General features: G+C 37.4%; 1 protein-coding gene across 1 annotated transcript in view; it reads left to right on the forward strand.

Moving 5' to 3' along the window:
• Positions 1 to 21,922, forward strand: part of CNTN5 (contactin 5) — a 1,447,249-nt gene that overhangs the window by 1,379,437 nt on the left and 45,890 nt on the right. Inside the window, exons 19-20 of the mRNA XM_053561942.1 lie at positions 6,505 to 6,575; positions 8,321 to 8,555. Of these exons, the coding sequence (XP_053417917.1) occupies positions 6,505 to 6,575; positions 8,321 to 8,555 (306 nt within the window). The remainder of the gene's footprint in view (positions 1 to 6,504; positions 6,576 to 8,320; positions 8,556 to 21,922) is intronic.

Here is a 21,922-nt window from a genome sequence, read left to right on the forward strand (position 1 = left end):
AAATTCAAAAAATTCTTAATGAATATTGCAAGAAACTTTATTCTCAGAAATATGAAAATCTAAAAGAAATTGACCATTACTTGAAAGCACGTCACCTTCCAAGATGTAGCCAGAATCAAGTGGAAATGTTGAACAGGCCCATATGGAGTTCTGAAATAGCATCAATCATACATAATCTCCCTAAAAAGAAAAGCTCGGAACCAGATGGCTTCTACCAAACCTTTAATGAGGAATTAGTACCTATATGATTCAACCTGTTCCAAAATGTAGAAAAAGAGGGAAGACTACCCAGCACGTTCTATGAAGCAAACAGCACCCTGATCTCCAAACCAGGAAAAGACCCAACAAGAAAAAAAATTATAGACCAATATCACTAATGAATATAGATGCAAAAATAGACAACAAGATCCTAACAAACAGAATCCAGCAACACATCAAACAAATTATACATCATGACTAAGTCGGTTTTATCCCAGGGTCTCAAGGCTGGTTCAATATACGTAAATCTATAAGTATAATTCAGCACATAAACAAATTTAAAAACAAAGACCATATGATTCTCTCAATTGATGCAGAAAAAGCTTTTGATAATATCGAGCATCCCTTCATGATCAGAAAACTTAAGAAAATTCGTATAGAAGGGACATTTCTTAAACTGATAGAGGCCATCTACAGCAAACCCACAGCCAATATTGTATTGAATAGAGTTAAATTAAAACCATTTCCACCAAGATCAGGAACCAGACATGGTTGCCCATTGTCTCCACTGCTCTTTAACATTGTAATGGAAGTTTTAGCCACTGCAATTATAAGAAAAGGTGATCAAGGTATCCATATAGAGTCAGAAGAGATCAAACTTTCACTATTCGCAGATGATATGATTGTATATCTGGAAAACACCAGGGATTCTACTACAAAACTCTTAGAAGTGATCAAGGAATACAGCAGCGTCTCAGGTTACAAAATCAACATTCATAAATCGGTAGCCTTTATATATACCAAGGATAGTCAAGCTGAAAAAACAGTTAAGGACTCTATTCCATTCACAGTAGTGCCAAAGAAGATGAAATATTTGGGAATTTATCTAACAAAGGACGTGAAAGATCTCTATAAAGAGAACTATGAAACTCTAAGAAAAGAAATAGCTGAAAATGTTAACAAATGGAAAAAAATACCATGCTCATGGCTGGGAAGAATCAACATTGTTAAAATGTCCATAATACCCAAAGCAATATACAATTTTAATGCAATCCCCATTAAAGCTCCACTGTCATACTTTAAAGATCTTGAAAAAATAATACTTTGTTTTATATGGAATCAGAAAAAACCTCGAATAGCCAAGACATTACTCAGAAATAAGAACAAAGCAGGAGGAATCATGCTACCAGACTTCAGACTATACTGTAAATAGATAGTGATCAAAACAGCATGGTACTGGCATAAAAACAGAGAAGTAGATGTCTGGAACAGAATAGAGAACCAAGAGATGAATCCAGCTACTTACCATTATTTGATCTTTGACAAGCCAATTAAAAACATTCAGTGGGGAAAAGATTCCCTATTTAACAAATGGTGCCGGCTAAACTGGCTGGCAACCTATAGAAGACTGAAACTGGACCCATACCTTTCACCATTAACTAAGATAGACTCTCACTGGATTAAAGATTTAAACTTAATACATGAAACTATAAAAATACTAGAAGAGAGTGCAGGGAAAACCCTTGAAGAAATCGGTCTGGGAGAGTATTTTATGAGGAGGACCCCCCCACCCCACGGGCAATTGAAACAGCTTCAAAAATACACTACTGGGACCTGATCAAACTAAAAAGCTTCTGCACAGCCAAGAACACAGTAAGTAAAGCAAGCAGACAGCCCTCAGAATGGGAGAAGATATTTGCAGGTTATGTCTCCGACAAAGGTTTAATAACCAGAATCCATAGAGAACTGAAATGCATTAGCAAGAAAAGAACAAGGGATCCCATCGCAGGCTGGGTAAGGGACTTAAAGAGAAACTTCTCTGAAGAAGACAGGTGCATGGCCTACAGACATGAAAAAATGCTCATCATCCTTAATCATCAGAGAAATGCAAATCAAAACTACTTTGAGATATCATCTAACTCCAGGAAGATTAGCCCATATCACAAAATCCCAAGACCAGAGATGTTGGCATGGATGTGGAGAAAAGGGAACACTTCTACACTGCTGGTGGGAATGCAAATCAATACATTCCTTTTAGAAAGATGTTCGGAGAACACTTAGAGATCTAAAAATAGATCTGCCATTCAATCCTATATTTCCTCTACTAGGCATATACCCAGAAGACCAAAAATCACATCATAACAAAGATATTTGTACCAGAATGTTTATTGCAGCCCGATTCATAATTGCTAAGTCATGGAAAAAGCCCAAGTGCCCATTGATCTACGAATGGATTAATAGATTGTGGTATATGTACACCCTGGAATATTATGCAGCCTTAAAGAAAGATGGAGCCATTACCTCTTTCATGTTTACATGGATGGAGCTGGAACATATTCTTCTTAGTAAAGTATCTCAAGAATGGAAGAAAAAGTATCCAATGTACTCAGCCCTACTATGAAACTAATTTATGGCTTTCACCTGAAAACTATAACCCGATTATAACCTAAGACTAGGGAAAAGGGGGAAAGGGAGGGGAGGGAGGCGGGAAGATGGGCAGAGGGAGGACAATTGGTGGGATTACACCTGCAGTGCATCTTACAAGGGTATATGTGAACCTTAGTAAATGTAGAATGTAAATGTCTTAACACAATAACTAAGAAAATGCCAGGAAGGCTATGTTAACCAGTGTGATGAAAATGTGTCAAATGGTCTATAAAACCTGTGTATGGTGCCCCGACTCCAAAAAAATATCAGTTTGAATACATGTAAATTGAATTTAATTTTTGATATAAAATTGTGGTTATCAGCTTGAACCATTAAAAAAAAAAAAGAAAAAGAAATTTAAGCCAATTACAATTTAAATACCCAGCACAACAAAACTCAATGCTTGAGATTCAGCTATTAAAGCCTTAAATTTCCTATTAGTAGTTCTTAGGGTATCTAGTAAGCTTTATTTAAGTTTAAGAGTAGTTGTCTCTTATACAACAATACTATTAAAACACAACAAACCCTAAGCCTCTTTTTGTGTGATTTACAGTATAACTAGCGAAAAGGAAGATCTTAATTCTTTGCATTAAGTGGACTATGGGCTATATTGTCTTGTAAAGAAATTAGCAGCAGTGGGTGGCGCCTGTGGCTCAGCGGGTAGGGCGCCGGTCCCAAATGCCGGAGTTGGTGGGTTCAAACCCAGCCCCGGCCAAATTAAAAAAAAAGAAATTAGCAGCAGTAAGAAAACCTCAAAGACTAATTTCAAATAATAAATTTTACAGAATTTACTTGATTTATGGATAATCTGATGTGGAAGTTACCCACATAGACATGAATCAAATCCTAATAAGCCTTCTTTTGCTTTCTTAGTTCCTCAAAGTGGAAATTTCACAGCGAAACATTAACCAGTTTCTTTTTATTTGTTTTTTACTTAAAAAGTTATAGCTTTTGAAAAATCTAAATGTTTTCTACAAAATAGAAGCATTACTAGACTGAAACAATACTACCAAAGCTTCGAAGGTTTTGATTTCAAATATATACTTGTATTTCCTTCTGCTTGTATCTTTTAAAAGGCTTCCAGAGATGTCCACTAAATAGCCTACAACCCATTCTACAACTTTAATCTCAACGTTCTAAGCATCCTCTACTTAAATGATGTTTGAGGGATGAACAAAGTATAAAAGGATCTTCAATGCCTGGTCTTTCTATAGAAACCCATGATCACAGGGATGGTGGCCTCAGAAAAGAGGATTCAAAGGTTCTAAATTTAGGGTATAAACTTTGTGCAACGTAGTCGACAGCAGACTTGGCCTGTGTATATCACTGTATCACACCTGTGGTGCATATTACAGGGGTATTTGTGAAACTTGGTAAATGTAGAATGTAAATGTTTTGGCACAGTAACTGAGATAACGCCGGAAAGGCTATGTTAACCACTGTGATAAAAATATGTCAAATGGTTTATGAAGTGAGTGTATGATGCCCCATAATCATATCATTGTATACAGTTATGATTTAATAAAAATAAATAAATAAATAAATAAATTGTAAATTTAAGTTTACAAACATTATATTGAAATGCAAGTTATCGGAAATAAGTGTGAAAGGTATGTTTATGTATGTGTACACTTTTTTTTACAAAAGGTACTAAGGGAAGAGCTAATGGCATTATATGTACAAATCATCTTGCTCCCACTATTCATTTTACTATGCGCTGGTGGTCCCTATACTCAGGACTCTGAGAATAACTATCAATGGCCTATTTGTAACCTTGGATTTTACTTATACAGTTACACCGGCTCCCTTCTTGTGTGGCTTACCCATACCATGGACCAGAACATAAATTTACAACTAATACTGTACATGAGACATGCTGGTTTTCCAGATATGGTGTCAGATTTGGCCTACTGATACGTCACAGATTGTTACATGTGGAAACAATTATGGCTACTAATAAAGAACTCATATTAATAAATGAGTCCCTGGCTGGTCACATAAATTAGGGCATATTCACAGTTATTGTGCTAATAATTATATATATATATATTTTTTTTTATGTTTTTTTTTTTTGAGACAGAGTCTCAAGCTGTTGTCCTGGCTAGAATGCTGCGGCATCATAGTTCACAGAAACCTCCAACTCAGATTCAAGTGATCCTCTTTTATCAGTTTTTCTATTTTTAGTAGAGACGGGGGTCTCTTGCTTTTGCTCAGGCTGGTCTCGAACTCACGAGCTCAAGCAATCCACCTGCCTCGGCCTCCCAGAGCCACCACCCCTGGCCTTGAGTAAATAATTAACTTGTTTTTCAGATGCTACTAAATGTGGAAAGATGTGTGTTAGATTTATGGTTTGACCAATGTAAGATATTAAGCTTTCTTCTTTTTAAAAGTTCTCTTGTGGGCTTGGCTCAGTGACTAGAGTTCTCTTGTAGCTCAGTGACTCGAAGCCAACCACATATACCGAGGCTGGTGGTTCATTTATTTATTTTTCAGTTGAATTCTATGTGATTTCCTTGAATGAGAGACGAAAGGGTATCCAATTCCATGTAATTCTGAGGGAATCCATGAGAATTAGCCATATGTACAAATAATCGTCAGTATGTATATAGCTGTGAAAGAAAAAAGGATTAGTAGCTGCTGGTGAATAAGCTTATATTTGCAGTGGCTACACAGGCACCAGTAAGAGGAGGCTCAAGTTCATGGAAAAAAGTGTCCAACGATACCGAAATTTGGACCCTGACAAGGAAAGGTCATTTATGTCAATGTAGCCAATTATGTATTCACAGGTTTTTCTCGTCTGCCTCCCCAGCCCAAGGAGAATTTGTTTTTTCTCTTTCTGTAGTATATAAATTCCACTTCAGTTTTTCTGGTATATAAAATGCTGTGTGAGTATCTGCCAGTAATTAATAGCCTTTCATCCAAGTAGGTAATATACAGCAGTGGATTTATTGTTTATGAGTACATCAATATCGTTTAAAAACTATACACTGCGATGGAAAGGCAACGCTGGAGTGTAAAATTGCTAATGCAGGCTCATCTCCTGGAAAATGATTTCTTTTAATAGTTTTCTTCATTTAACAGTTCTTCATTTGAAAATGTTCCCTTTCAACTGCAGATTTTGTGGTTTGGTGCAGTGAAGAGGAAATTTATTCCCTTGACACATTTATTCTTTTAATAGTTATTCATTTGAAACAGTTTCACTGGGTGCCTATAAATTTTGCAGTTTGCAGAGAGATTCATTCTTGATAGTTTTTTTTTTTTTTTAATATATTGATTCATTTAAGTAGGTTCTCACTGCATGGAATTGTTGCTGAGATTTCTTTAAACTGGAATGTCCTGGCGATTCTGGAAACACAGTCAACCTAATCTCAACCTTTGTAGATTTTTCTAGGGGCTTAAAAGGGTTGGCAAAGAGCATTTTGAGGAACAAAATATACCTAATTTTTAGTAGATGTTCTTACCTACAGTGTTAATTATGATTTAGACATTGCCCCCATAAAAGCATATTTACAGGAGGACTAGATTGTGGATGAAGTGGCCATGAAAATCCAGGTATCAAATTCTGCCATGTGCAGTGACAGCAGGGTAACTGTTTTAAATATTTTGCTTTAAGATTTAGTACAACTGGGTGGCACCTGTGGCTCAAGGAGTAGAGCGCTGTCCCCATATACCAAGGGTGGCGAGTTCAAACCGGCTCCATTCAAAACTGCAAAAAAGAAAATAAAAGAAAGATTTATTATGACCATTCTAACTTCGAACAAACTTTTGACTTGCTTCAAAATTGTGCCTAACTTCAATTGGGTCATGATGTGTTATTATTGTAAGGAAATCACATATAGCTACTTATTCTCCTCACTCTGGAATGATTTTCATCCACAGTTCCAAAGACAGCGCCCACCAATGTCAGCGGAAGAAGCGGAAGGAGGCATGAGTTAGTCATTGCCTGGGAGGTAAGAAGCCTGTACTCAGATGTCCGAGCTGGTGAATTCCTTAGAGCCTAAGGTTGCACTTGCAGTATCTGCTGCTGGTATGAGAGACAGGGTCCATTTCTGTTTGAATGAGGTTTAGAAGCACATTGAGCATGCCTTACCCTGATGAGTGTTGCCAAATGAAGCTTTCTCATCTTCACACCGAGCCCCCAGTGACTTTTCTCCATGTCTGAGCTATAATTTCCTGTCATATAGATTATCTCAGAATAAAATTTGAATAATTAAAACCCATCCTGTAACAAATTACTTGGGGTGCTTCTATGGCTTAGTTTGATATTTCATAGTTTTATGATTAAGTGGTCTCATTGGTTTATGTGGAGTCTAAAACCAGTGGGGAGGGAGGAATTAACAACTACAGAACATGTGACCCATAATCTGCATTACCTCATTTTATAAATTATAAGACTGAAGCACACTTTAAGACCCTTCCCTAACATACAGAAATGGGACTTTGATTACAAAATGTATATACACATTTTTTGTCTGCTTCATTGTATGGGCTCCAAAGTATCTTTTGTCAAAGGTGAAGAGTGGAGGTGAAGGGGGTATGAGAATACACTTGTTTTCCATGAAGTCACCTTCCATTTTTGATGTTAAGTAATACTATTATTGAATAGAACTATGCAGCTCACAAAACTCTGCCCTAGAATACAGAAATGAGCATGTCTGTTAGAGAAAATAGAGCAAATATCTAATAATCTCTAAGAATGATGATAAAATTTACAGGAAAACTTCTTTTACCAGTAAGAACTCTTTCGTGAACACATCACCTATCCTATTCTTTTGTCCATTTTCCTTTTCTTCAATAAAACATCATATCTTTTTTTTTTTTTTGCAGTTTATGGCCAGGGCTGGGTTTGAACCCACCACCTCCGGCATATGGGGCTGGCACCCTACTCCTTTGAGCCACAGGAGCTGCCCCATATCTCATTTTCAATGTCTTGTAGAGGTATCGACTTCCCAATATTTAACTTTCACTGAAGTCAAATTGCCCTCCCCTATAATTATGAACCATAAAGAATATGTTTTGTTTCTTTTCCTACACTTGATACACAGTTTTTATTTAAGTAGAAATCCAAAAGAAAAAATATTTAATAAATCCTTATTGAGTATCTATCATGGTTCAAATACTATGGTCACTTTTCTCCTTTGAGTCAATCACAATTACTCCTCTCTCTGGTGTGCAGTTGAAGCCCATCTTGAACACACACCAACGTCCAGCTTCTTCACATGTTAGTGAAGCACAAAGCAATTGAAAAGAAGACTAGAAGAAAGATCTTAATGTTAATGTCGCCTAGATTTGTGGTGCAGAGGGCTCTGCAGAGCATTACCAGTGACAAGACATTCCTGACCACCAGACCATATGACAGTTTTCTCCTAAGTGTTAAATGCTGGTGTGGAATCCAAGGACCTTCATTTCATATACGTGACTAATTGGAGCAAATTTGTTTCACTTCAAGAGTTTTCCATTCTCTTGAGAGTTTTCTTACATTCCAACTGACAAAATTTAATTTTTCATCTTTTACTCTTAATGTGTTTAAGTATCCCCAAACTTCCAAAGTGATTATGCTATGCTGACTTCCAAGGTAGGAGTTAAGATTCTCCTTTTCTTTAATTATCCATTAAAAAAAAATATTAAGGATTTAGAAGACGTGAGGGTTTTGTCAGTCACTTTCCTGATAATTAATTGCATTTTTATTCTTTAGCCAGTGTCTGAAGAGTTTCAGAATGGGGAAGGCTTTGGCTATATTGTGGCTTTCAGACCCAATGGCACACGTGGCTGGAAGGAAAAAATGGTGACATCTTCTGAAGCTTCTAAATTCATTTATCGAGATGAAAGTGTCCCTCCTCTCACTCCCTTTGAAGTGAAGGTTGGCGTTTATAACAATAAAGGGGATGGCCCTTTCAGTCAAATCGTGGTCATCTGTTCAGCTGAAGGAGGTCAGTATCTCTATTATCTTTATTTAGCACACTAATATTTTATTTTGTTATACAAATAATGAAATTGTTGGACACATATTAAAAATATAAATCATCCAAAAAAGAAAAGAAAACTCACTCATAATCTCTCTATATTTGTCAAATATATTTTTCAAACTTTTTCAAATATTATTTTATTAAAAAAAAGACCATTCCATCTACGTTGCTTTATATTTTTCAGTCCCTACCGATATGTGACAAACATGTTTCTATGATAATAACAATATTAGTAATCCCTGAAGTGTATTCCATCATTTGGATGGATATTTAAACAATCCTCCTTAGTTTGAAATTTAGATCATTTTATATTTTAACAATCTATATGTGAAATAAATTTAAATAAAGACTCATTTATGTGGTCGATAAACATTTATGTCTAACACCATGCATCAAGCATGGTACTGATTTTTCAGAGAGGCCTTTCTGTGGGAAGCTTTTTACACGTGGCATTATTAAATCCTCACAGCATTCATGGTAATAGACATTACTGTGGCCACTGTGCAGAAAGAGAAATTAACATTCAAAACGTTAAAGAATTTGCTAAAAGTTATATAAGCTAGGCATGGTGGTGCACGCCTGCAGTCCTGCGATGCAAGAGGCTGAGCCTGGGGATCCCTTGAGAACCCAGGAGGGTTCTGTCGTGTGTGATGAATGCACCTGTGAATAGCCAGTGCACTCCAGCCTTGGCAACATAGTGAGACCCGTTCTCTGCAAGAAAAACAAAAAGCTTACACAGTTTGTCCAGCTTATAATAGAGAGTGGAACCCAGGTCTGTCTAGCCATTAAATCCCTGACTTTTCTATGGCACTCTGCCTTCATATGTATGATCTCATTGAATTCTCCATGTTAAGTATTAATAGTGTTAGGGAGTAGCTGTCTGCAGAATTGAAATTCTGTCCACGTAGTCTATAGTCTAAAATATCCTTTTACACAACTCTCCCCGATTAGGTAGCAACAATAGATCAACTTTTGCTATATGATAAAAAGAGGAAACCAATATTGTAAATATCGCTTGGAAAATCACTTGAAAAGAAGTAAATTCCAAAGATTACTTATTTTACAGATGAGTAAACTGAACAGCCATGACTTACCCGTGTTGCACTCGCTAGGTGGTAAAGCTGACGTGTGACCCCAGCTTCTTAAATCAAAATCTTATGTTGTTTCAAATTGTAATACATAAATAAAATTTTCTGAGTGACAAAAAAAATGACAAATTTAGCCCCTGAAGTTAGCTTTTCTGTTACGGGGTGAGATAAGGATTACCCACTCAAATTAGAAGTTCAAAAAGGAGTCTTTTATCAACCACGGGGCTGTCTCAGCAAAGTCTGATGCAGACTAAGTGAGAGGGCGTTGAGGGGTCTGAAGTTGGGGTTTTTCTAGTCTGAAAGTTGGCAAAAGAAGCAAAAAGCAAGTGCGGGGTCACGATGACCCCTTGTACAGAGGGAACCTTGCAATTTAGCGGATTAGCAGATAGATAACATAAAGGTCACATAAAACAGATTTGGCAATACATCAAGCAGATCTGGCAATTAGCGAATAAGTAAAACAATTTGTCACAGCACTGAGCTTGTTAACTCTCATCAGGACAGCATGGAGCTTGTTAGCGCTCATCTTGTTTTGTCATTAAGAGTAATTAACAGTATTTGGCATCATTTCATTTACCTCTTTTTCCCTTTCCTCCTACCCGGGGTGGGTGGGTGGTAGTGGTGGTGTGAGGCCGTCGGCATCCATCTTATGGGGTGATGAGGCAGCTGGCGCCCATCTCATTCCCATTTAGTCCTCTTTCTCTTCAAGTACAGGATTTCAATTGGCCCTGCAAGTAAAAAATTAATTAATTAATTTAAAAAGTGATTACATTCCCTAAATTTACAAATGACCAGAAAGGCAGCACTCATTTGGCTTCCCAAACAAGCATATAAACATATGTTCCTAACATAAACGTATAAACTGACCTGTCCTTCCTTTGTGTGTTCGTATGTGACTTGAATAGCTCCTGAGAGCTATTTTGGAGCTGCGAGATTCTTGGGGGGATGTAAAGAAAGTCATTTAAATATTGAAGAATGAAGAAAGTGTTTGACATAGTTCATGATGTAGTTATGTAAGATGTAATTTTTCAATAAAAAGTTGCCTTGTATGTGTACAATTTGAGCCACATTTGAAGCAGAAGCAACATTTACAAGAATGACCAGGAAAACGAAGAATCATCAGATAATGTCCAGGAATCCCAGGCATTCCGGTGAGCTCCCTGTGCACACAGAATCTCAGATATCTGATGTGTTTTCGGATAAGGCCAGGGCACCATATTACTTATATTGTCTGCTTTGAAGTTGGAATCTCAAGATGCAATCTACTTTTCAGAAAATTAAGTCTCAGAAGTAACATGCTCAAATTCAGACAATAAGTGACAGAGTTTAAGTAACAACCTTAAGTATCAGAGCTGGGACTTTCACTGGGAAAGCATTGTAACTCCCAAGCATTAGCTTTAACCACTGACAGACAGTGCCTTAAACTCCAGTAAGATTAGCCCATATCACAAAATCCCAAGACGAGAGATGTTGGCGTGGATGTGGAGAAAAAGGAACACTTCTACACTGCTGGTGGGAATGCAAATTAATACATACCTTTTGGAAAGATGTGTGGAGAACACTTAGAGATCTAAAAATAGATCTGTCATTCAATCCTATAATTCCTCTACTAGGTATATACCCAGAAGACCAAAAATCACATCATAACAAAGATATTTGTACCAGAATGTTTATTGCAGCCCAATTCATAATTGCTAAGTCATGGAAAAAGCCCAAGAGCCCATCGATCCACGAATGGATTAATAAACTGTGATATATGTACACCATGGAATATTATGTAGCCTTAAAAAAAGATGGAGACTTTACCTCTTTCATGTTTACATGGATGGAGCTGGAACATATTCTTCTTAGTAAAGTATCTCGAGAATGGAAGAAAAAGTATCCAATGTACTCAGCCCTGCTATGAAACTGATTTATGACTTTCGTATGAAAGATATAACCCAGTTATAACCAAAAATAAGGGGAAGGGGAAAGAGAGGGGAGAGAGGGGAGAGGATGGGCAGAGGGAGGGTGATTGGTGGGATTACACCTGTGGTGAATCTTACAAGGATACATGTGAAACTTAGTAAATGTAGAATATAATTGTCTTAACACAATAACTAAGAAAATGCCAGGAAGGCTTTGTCAACCAGTGTGATGAAAATGTGTCAAACTGTGTATAAAACCAGTGTATTGGTGCCCCATGATGGCATTAATGTACACAGCTATGATTTAATAATAAAAAAAAAATAACTTTGGAGATAAGCAGTGCAAAAGCAATCTATGCAACCAAAACATTTGTACCCCTGTGATATTCTGAAATTAAAAACACCCTTTATATTGCTTCATAAAAAAAAAAAGAAGCCAGCTCTGCAAGTTGTCAGCCTTTGCTTTGAAATTAATCGATAGCAACCACCACAAGTTTGTGTTGTTCTTTTTCTTTATTTCTTTAACTTCTGTGCTTCCTTAAACTCGAAACGGCTTGGCTTTGAAGTTTTCTTTTCCAGGCTACACAGGAAATATGTGTATTTTCTTTCAAAGACATTGAGGTTGTTGCTGTAACAGATTTCATAGTAACACTTCATTTATTTTAGTAGATTGAAATAGGAAATACACCAGGAAAATTAAATATGGATAGACTCTGCCTTTGTTCTGACAATAAAATTCAAGCATGTATTTGGCATTTGTTCACTAATTAAATTGACAAATTTAGAACTTTATGGGAAAATATGAGTAAAGTGTTAGTGTCATTAAATTGTCAACCAAGAAGGGCAGGGAAAAGAAGAGCAATTGCCTGGAGTCAGCAAAGCCTGAGCTTAAGTCTGATCACATTGACAAGGGGATGTGGGGCAACTTAGTCACCTGAGTCTCAGCTCCCTCCACTTTAAAAATAAAGGTCTCAGCTCAGGGTCCATACTCAGTGGTTACGGCACCAGCCACATGCACCAGGGCTGGCGGGTTGGAGCCCGGCCCAGGCCTGCTAAACAACAATGACAACTGCAGCAATAACAAAAAAATAGCCGGACATTGTGGTGGGCACCTGTAGTCCCTGCTACTGGAGAGGCTGAGGCAACAGAATCACTTAAGCCTAAGAGTTTGAAGTTGCTGTGAGCTGTGACACTACAGCACTCTATGGAGGGCGACCTAGTGAGACTCTGTCTCAAAAATAAAAAAAAAAAAAAGGTCTCAAATCCAAACATCTCTGAAAGCCCTCGTTAATCTAAAATTGAAATTCTGTCCATGTATTCTATACTCTAAAATATCCTTTTGCACAACTGTCCCAGATTAGGTAGCAACAATAGATCAACTTTTGCTATATGATAAAAAGAGGAAACCAATGTTGTAAATATCGCTTGAAAAATCGCTTGAAAAGAAGTAAATGTTTCAAAGATTAAGCCTTTTCTAAAAGGAGCAAGGCCTATGATACACTCATAAGAGCGTGTATCATTGGGCGGCGCCTGTGGCTCAGTAAGTAGGGCGCCGGCCCCATATGCCGAGGGTGGCAGGTTCAAACCCAGCCCCGGCCAAACTGCAACAAAAAAACAGCCGGGCGTTGTGGTGGGCGCCTGTAGTCCCAGCTGCTCGGGAGGCTGAGGCAGGAGAATCGCTTAAGCCCAGGAGTTGGAGGTTGCTGTGAGCCCTGTCATGCCACAGCACTCTACCCAGGGCCATAAAGTGAGACTCTATCTCTAAAAAAAAAAAAAAAAAAAGAGCATGTATCATGCTCCCGTCAGTCCGGCTCCTGTCCCCACGTCTGCAGATGTTCACACAGATTTACCGTGTGCCTGTGGTCATTACACTCTTGCCCCCTACCCCACTAATCTGAGTGAAGTTGTACTTCTCCTTAAGACAAATGCCACTTTCTCATTCTTGCGTTAACCCAGTTCACTTGTTTATCACCTGGAAATCCCTCTATATTCTTAGACGTAGTAAAGAAGCAGAGCAGTGAGGGCATCTTTCTATTTCTGTCCCTGACCTTGGTTACTCCTCTTCATTTCAAGAATACTCGCTACATGCTTTGAGCACCTTCTCACAGCTGACACGGGGGCGGCGCCTGTGGCTCAAGGAGTAGGGCGCTGGTCCCATATACCAGAGGTGGTGGGTTCAAACCCAGCCCCGGCAAAAAAAAAAAAAAAAAAAAGACACAGCTGACACCAAGCAAGGGAGAAAAAACGTGTCAAATGCAGCCACTGGAATGTTATTTGGAGGGAAGCACAGAAAAGAAAAGACTTAAAAGGCATACCTTGCCATACGACTTCTCAACCTATTTCCCACTGAAACGTCGATAAGGGGTGACATTCACAATCAGAACACACTTGTGTAAGTGTTTGCGTGCATTTCCCGTCCCCTATATCACTTTCCTTTCCTCTCAAAGAAGCCTATTAGAATGTAAATGAGAATGACATCATTATAGGGAAAACCTTAAATCTGCCTGTTATTAAAAGAAATCATCATTTGTAAGTATTGATACTTGGTAAATAAAAGACTTGAGATGACTTTGATTCTCAGAACTCTGAGGTTAACTACTACCCTAGAGTACAGTCAGAAAAGTTCAACATGGTTCTTCTGCCAGCAGCCTAAAGCCTTGGAAACTTTTTTTCAATGTTTCCATAATGGAAGTAACCCTTAAAAGTTAACATCTTACATAAAGCCTGAAAGGAAAGATATTTGCCTGCCAGGGTTTCCATGTACCAGTACATATATCAAATATCTGTACCCTTTCAACCAAGCAAGGATTCTGTGCATTTCTAATACTAATTGGAATTTACACTTCTATGGTACAGTATAATCCCATATAATACCCTCATTTTGAAAACAATTCCAATTTTTTAAAAAGAATAGCCAAGTTTTAACATAAGTGATTTTAAAATGCATAGTAAAACTGATTAAAAAATGATTTTTTTCTCAAGGTGAAAAGTCAAGTAAGCTTTTACTCCCATACTTCTGGAAATACTTAATATACTTATACCCATTTCCACTTAGTTCTTATATCTTTGAAAATGAAAAGAACGAGATCATTCAATTATGACGTACAGAAAAACAAAATGAAATTTGATATGGGTTAATTATACTTGTAAGTTGAAAGATTTATTGATTGATGAGGTGCTTTATCCTTTTTTAGTTTTCTTAGCTTTGGCTTTGTTTGGAAAAAGTATTCTGGTTTTATTTTTATTAAACCTAAAAGTCTCCTTATTTGCACAAAATGACATACAATTATCCCCTTACAAGTGGAGCCACCACAGCTCAAATTAAAACCCAACATTCATAAGGGGTTATTCTCCAGATATATTTTTAGCTGAAACCAAGCTCAGTGGGATTTATGTGAACTTGGAAATTAATAAATTGGCATATTAGTTATAAAATACAAGGAATAATTTCCTGTCTTTGCCAGATGATCTATTTGGATTAGTGCCTGTAAAAGTTCAACTACAGCTGTCTGCACTGAATTTTTAAATAATGAAACCATAACCCTTCTCCCAAGGAGTTTATTAAACTGTCCTTTGATTAATGCTGTCGCTCTCCCCTCCTGGGAAGTCAGATGTATAATCAATATTACAAGCACATCCCCCATATTACATGGAGAACTCCAGCTGCTAGGTCAATTAATAAAAATGTATCATCTAAATTCATGATCATGGTAATGCTGTTCAAATTTTTTAATCTAACAGAAACAAATCTATCAATCAGCCTGCCCACTTGATAGCCCAAGATTAGAGTGAAGGAGTTAGCATGGCCTAAGTAACAAGAAAAAAGATCTTTTTAAGATTCTGAGCCTACTAGACATAATAATACTAATGTCATCTCAGAAATAATTCCCTAGACTTTCATCAAATTATCAGAGTGTAATAGACAGGAGATAAGAATGACAGAAAACATCCTCAAATTAGAGATACAAGCTGTGGTTCAAGGTCACCAAAAATTCCATGATATGGGAATGAAGGCATTAAATGTGATGGTGGGAGTCTAGGTGGTTTCTGACAAGACTCAGAAGTAAGAAAGTCCAAGTAGGGAGCCCAATATCAATACTCTTGAGAGAAGTTAGTTGTGGAGGGGGTAAGGGAAAAAAGAATGGAAAGAAATCAAGTGTATAGCACAGGCAGAAGCACAGAAGCAGAATGGTGTGGTCAGGACCTGACTGCCCTGTTCAAATACTCCTGCCAGCATCAAATCACTGTGGGATCTAGGGCAAGTTACCTAACCTCTGCCCCTTAAGTCTCTTCTGTGTATTTCTATAAAGCTATAAAAATGGTGACAGTGGGGCAGCGCCTGTGGCTCAGTGAGTAGGGTGCTGGCCCCATATACCAAGGGTGGTGGGTTCAAACCCGGCCCCAGCCAAATTGCAACCAAAAAATAGCCGGGAGTTGTTGTGGGCGCCTGTAGTCCCAGCTGCTCGGGAGGCTGAGGCAAGAGAACCGCTTAAGCCCAGGAGTTGGAGGTTGCTGTGAGCTGTGTAAGGCCACAGCACTCTACCGAGGGCCATAAAGTGAGACTCTGTCTCTACAAAAAAAAAAAAAAAAATTGTGACAGTGATAATAGGGCTATTGGGAGGATTGATTAATATGTGTAAAGAACTAAGATCAGGGCTTGGAACACAGCAGACCCTCTCTATTCATGGCCGTTACTACTATGTTGAGTTATTTCCTCATCTATTTTGTTTTTCTCTTTTTTGCTTGTTTGTTTCTAATTTTATTCTACCCATTTCTCTGTTGGTTATTTGGAAGCAATTTAGACGGCAAAAGAATGAACTGGACGTGCTTCCTGTGAAATCTCTACTGTGCCTCATAATTAACTCTATGAAAGGGAGAATGAGAGAGCTGCTTCCTTGGTGCCAGTTTAAAAACAGAGAAAACAGAAGAAAAGAGCAGTTGCAATCTTATTTTCAGATACATGTGGATTTAAAGCAACTAAAGTCAAAAAAGACAAAGATGGTCACTTTATATTGGTCAAGGGAAAAATACAACAAGAAGACATTTCAATTCTAAATATCTATGCACCCAATTTAAATGCTCCCAGATTCTTGAAACAGACCTTACTCAGTCTGAGCAATATAACTGATAATACCATAAGAACAGGGGACCTTAACACTCCTCTTACAGAGCTGGACAGATCCTCTAAACAGAAATTAAACAAAGATATAAGAGATTTAAATGAGACCCTAGAACAACTGTGCTTGATAGACGCATATAGAACACTCCACCCCAAAGATAAAGAATATACATTCTTCTCATCACCCCATGGAATATTCTCCAAAATTGATCACATCCTGGGACACAAAACAAATATCAACAGAATCAAAAGAATTGAAATTTTATCTTGTATCTTCTCAGACCATAAGGCACTAAAGGTGGAACTCAACTCTAACAAAAACGCTCGACCCCACCCAAAGGCATGGAAATTAAACAATCTTCTGTTGAATAACAGATTGGTGCAGGAAGAAATAAAACAGGAAATCATTAACTTCCTTGAGCATAACAACAATGAAGACACAAGCTACCAAAACCTGTGGGATACTGCAAAAGCAGTTTTGAGAGGAAAATTCATCCCTTTAGATGCCTACATTCGAAAAACAGAAAGAACACATCAACAATCTCACAAGAGATCTTATGGAATTGGAAAAAGAAGAACAATCTAAGCCTAAACTCAGTAGAAGAAAAGAAATATCCAAAATCAAATCAGAGATCAATGAAATTGAAAACAAAAGAATCATTCAGAAAATTAATGAAACAAGGAGTTGGTTTTTTGAAAAAATAAATAAAATAGATAAACCATTGGCCAGACTAACGAGGAATAGAAAAGTAAAATCTCTAGTAACCTCAATGAGAAATGATAAAGGGGAAATAACAACTGATCCCACAGAGATACAAGAGATCATCTCTGAATACTACCAGAGACTCTATCCCCAGAAATTTGACAATGTGAAAGAAATGGATCAATATTTGGAATCACACCCTCTCCCTAGACTCAGCCAGGAAGAAATAGAGCTCCTGAACAGACCAATTTCAAGCACTGAGATGAAGAAACAATAAAATAACTTCCAACCAAAAAATGCCCTGGTCCAGATGGCTTCACTCCAGAATTCTATCAAACCTTCAAGGAAGAGCTTATTCCTGTACTGCAGAAATTATTCCAAAAAATTGAGGAAGAAGGAATCTTCCCCAACACATTCTATGAAGCAAACATCACCCTGATACCAAAACCAGGAAAAGACCCAACCAAAAAGGAGAATTTCAGACCAATCTCACTCATGAATGTAGACGGAAAAATTCTCAACAAAATCTTAGCCAATAGATTACAGCTTATGATCAAAAAAGTCATTCATCATGATCAAGTAGGCTTCATCCCAGGGATGCAAGGCTGGTTTAACATACGCAAGTCTATAAACGTTATCCACCATATTAACAGAGGCAAAAATAAAGATCACATGATCCTCTCAATAGATGCAGAAAAAGCATTTGATAAAATTCAGCATCCTTTTCTAATTAGAACACTGAAGAGTATAGGCATAGGTGGCACATTTCTAAAACTGATTGAAGCTATCTATGACAAACCCACAGCCAATATTTTACTGAATGGAGTAAAACTGAAAGCTTTTCCTCTTAGAACTGGAACCAGACAAGGTTGTCCTCTGTCACCTTTACTATTCAACGTAGTGCTGGAAGTTCTAGCCAATACAATTAGGCAAGACAAGGAAATTAAGGGAATCCAAATGGGAGCAGAGGAGGTCAAACTCTCCCTCTTTGCTGACGACATGATCTTATACTTAGAGAACCCCAAAGACTCAACCACAAGACTCCTAGAAGTCATCAAAAAATACAGTAATGTTTCAGGATATAAAATCAATGTCCACAAGTCAGTAGCCTTTTTGTACACCAATAACAGTCAAGATGAGAAGCTAATTAAGGACACAACTCCCTTCACCATAGTTTCAAAGAAAATGAAATACCCAGGAATATACCTAACGAAGGAGGTGAAGGACCTCTATAAAGAAAACTATGAAATCCTCAGAAAGGAAATAGCAGAGGATATTAACAAATGGAAGAACATACCATGCTCATGGATGGGAAGAATCAACACTGTTAAAATGTCTGTACTTCCCAAAGCAATCTACCTATTCAATGCAATTCCTATCAAAATACCAACATCGTACTTTCAAGATTTGGAAAAAATGATTCTGCATTTTGTATGGAACCAGAAAAAACCCCGTATAGCTAAGGCAGTTCTCTGTAACAAAAATAAAGCTGGGGGCATCAGCATACCAGATTTTAGTCTGTACTACAAAGCCATAGTGGTCAAGACAGCCTGGTACTGGCACAAAAACAGAGACATAGACACTTGGAATCAAATTGAAAACCAAGAAATGAAACTAACGTTTTACAACCACCTAATCTTCGATAAACCAAACTAGAACATACCTTGGGGGAAAGACTCCCTATTCAATAAATGGTGTTGGGAGAACTTGATGTCTACATGTAAAAGACTGAAACTGGACCCACACCTTTCCCCACTCACAAAAATTGATTCAAGATGGATAAAGGACTTAAATTTAAGGCATGAAACAATAAAAATCCTCAAAGAAAGCATAGGAAAAACACTGGAAGATATTGGCCTGGGGAAAGACTTCATGAAGAAGACTGCCATGGCAATTGCAACAACAACAAAAATAAACAAATGGGACTTCATTAAACTGAAAAGCTTCTGTACAGCTAAGGACACAATAACCAAAGCAAAGAGACAACCTACACAATGGGAAAGGATATTTGCATATTTTCAATCAGACAAAAGCTTGATAACTAGGATCTATAGAGAACTCAAATTAATCCACATGAAAAAAGCCAACAATCCCTTATATCAATGGGTAAGAGACATGAATAGAACTTTCTCTAAAGATGACAGACGAATGGCTAACAAACACATGAAAAAATGTTCATCATCTCTATATATTAGAGAAATGCAAATCAAAACAACCCTGAGATATCATCTAACCCCAGTGAGAATGGCCCACATCACAAAATCTGAAAACTGCAGATGCTGGCGTGGATGTGGAGAGAAGGGAACACTTTTGCACTGCTGGTGGGACTGCAAACTAGTACAACCTTTCTGGAAGGAAGTATGGAGAAACCTCAAAGCACTCAAGCTAGACCTCCCATTTGATCCTGCAATCCCATTACTGGGCATCTACCCAGAAGGAAAGAAATCCTTTTATCATAAGGACACTTGTACTAGACTGTTTATTGCAGCTCAATTTACAATCGCCAAGATTTGGAAACAGCCTAAATGCCCACCAACCCAGGAATGGATTAAGAAGCTGTGGTATATGTATACCATGGAATCCTATTCAGCCATACAAAAAAATGGAGACTTTACATCCTTCGTATTAACCTGGATGGACGTGGAAGACATTATTCTTAGTAAAGCATCACAAGAATGGAGAAGGATGAATCCTATGTACTCAATTTTGATATGAGGACAATTAATGATAATTATGGTTATGGGAGTGAAACAGAAAGAGGGATGGAGGGAGGGGGGTGGGGCCTTGGTGTGTGTCACACTTTATCGGGGCAAGACATGATTGCAAGAGGGACTTTACCTAAAAATTGCAATCAGTGTAACCTGGCTTATTGTACCCTCAATGAATCCCCAACAATAAAAAAAAAAAAAAGAAACCCTAATATGAAAAATAGAAAAAAGAATTAAAAAGAAACCTAAATTAAAAGGAAACCCTCATGTGAAAAATAGAAAAATGCACTTTAAAATTTTAAGGGGGTGTACTTAAGTATGCTAACAGGCTTTCCTCCAATATTGCCATTTCATTTATAAGTGTATTCAATACTGATTTCATTTTAAGTATATCTAAGTGAATTTAGATATTTAAGTATATCTAAGCCTTCCCAAATACTTAGATAACTTTTAAAACTCATATAAAATAAACATATATGTAAAGCAAAAAAAAACAGAGAAAAAACGCTTCAGACTTGAGCTCTAGTTGACCTCTTTCAGAGCCAGAATCGTAGTTTGGATAAATCGACCTTCGTACATGTTACTTTTCCCATCTGCAAAATGAGAGCATAGATTTAAAATATAGGTCCATAACTACAAAACCTATAAGGGTGAGGTAAGAAATATAAATAAGTACTTCCCATGTGGGACAATAGGGAGTGGTGGGGACTTGGACCAACTGAGAAGCACATGCCTTCACTGATGAAGTCAACTGCTAATCCTCATTGCCAGCACTCAAGAATTCAGGCGTGGTATCTTCCTTTTGTTTTTTAAAAAAGAAGCCAGAAATTCTTATTTTTAAATGTTGGCTTAAATTAATTTAACACATTATGTGGACCAACAAAACATGAGTAAAGGCACACTGCCCATCCATTTCTGGATTTTGATCCAAGTGATTTCTAAATCCTTTCTAGCTATGACCTTCCATCATTCATCACAATGGGGCGCCCAAAGAGAACAGCAAGTTCCGATCCAGACCAGATCTTCTATGACCCAGTCTGTCCCTCCTGTCTGCAGACAGATTTCTGATCCACTTGTAAATGTTCACTCCACTATGAACAGGACACACTAAAAATTATGGAAGAAACTGAGGCTTTTTGCATGTTGAAATCTCTAAGGCAGATCAGCATGGTCTGCTTTTGATACCATTCAGATTCAGAAGGTGAAATAAATTTAAAATGACGCTTTAGTTCTTGTTTGATTCATTCATCCTCATCAAATTATGTGCAAGTATAATACGCAGGCCCCGAAATGCAACTGTGAAATGTCTGATCTAAAATCCTCAGAGTTTCTAAATAGAAATGAAAGCACTTGTTTGGGAAGTAGGTTTCTGAACATTTTTCATTTAATTTCTTTTAACTTCCTCTCTGAGAAATACTTAAACATGTATGTTACTACCAAGTGCTGATAGAGAAATAATCCCATTCTTTAGAGATAAAGAGAGATAGGCAGCTACCCAACCACATGTTTTGTACTCCTAAAATTATTTATCCCCCTGCAACCTTCTTTGACAAGGATGTAATTGCTTCTGCTATATAAAGGCTGAAAGAAGGCATTTGGTACCCAAGTCTCAATAATGCATTTATTCTAAAGAAAAGCAAAACTGCTACCAAATAGCAAATGATATCCAAAGTGTAGCTTCCTTTGAAATAAATTATATCCTAAATTCTAGAGATCAAATTTAGAAACTACAAAAACATCAGCATTTCCTTTCATTTACTTGAAAACTCAAGAATTTTAACTCCTCGTAAATAGTAATGTGGAAAA

The sequence above is a fragment of the Nycticebus coucang genome, chromosome 14 (genome assembly GCF_027406575.1).
Source record: "Nycticebus coucang isolate mNycCou1 chromosome 14, mNycCou1.pri, whole genome shotgun sequence".
Classification (NCBI taxonomy): domain Eukaryota; kingdom Metazoa; phylum Chordata; class Mammalia; order Primates; family Lorisidae; genus Nycticebus; species Nycticebus coucang.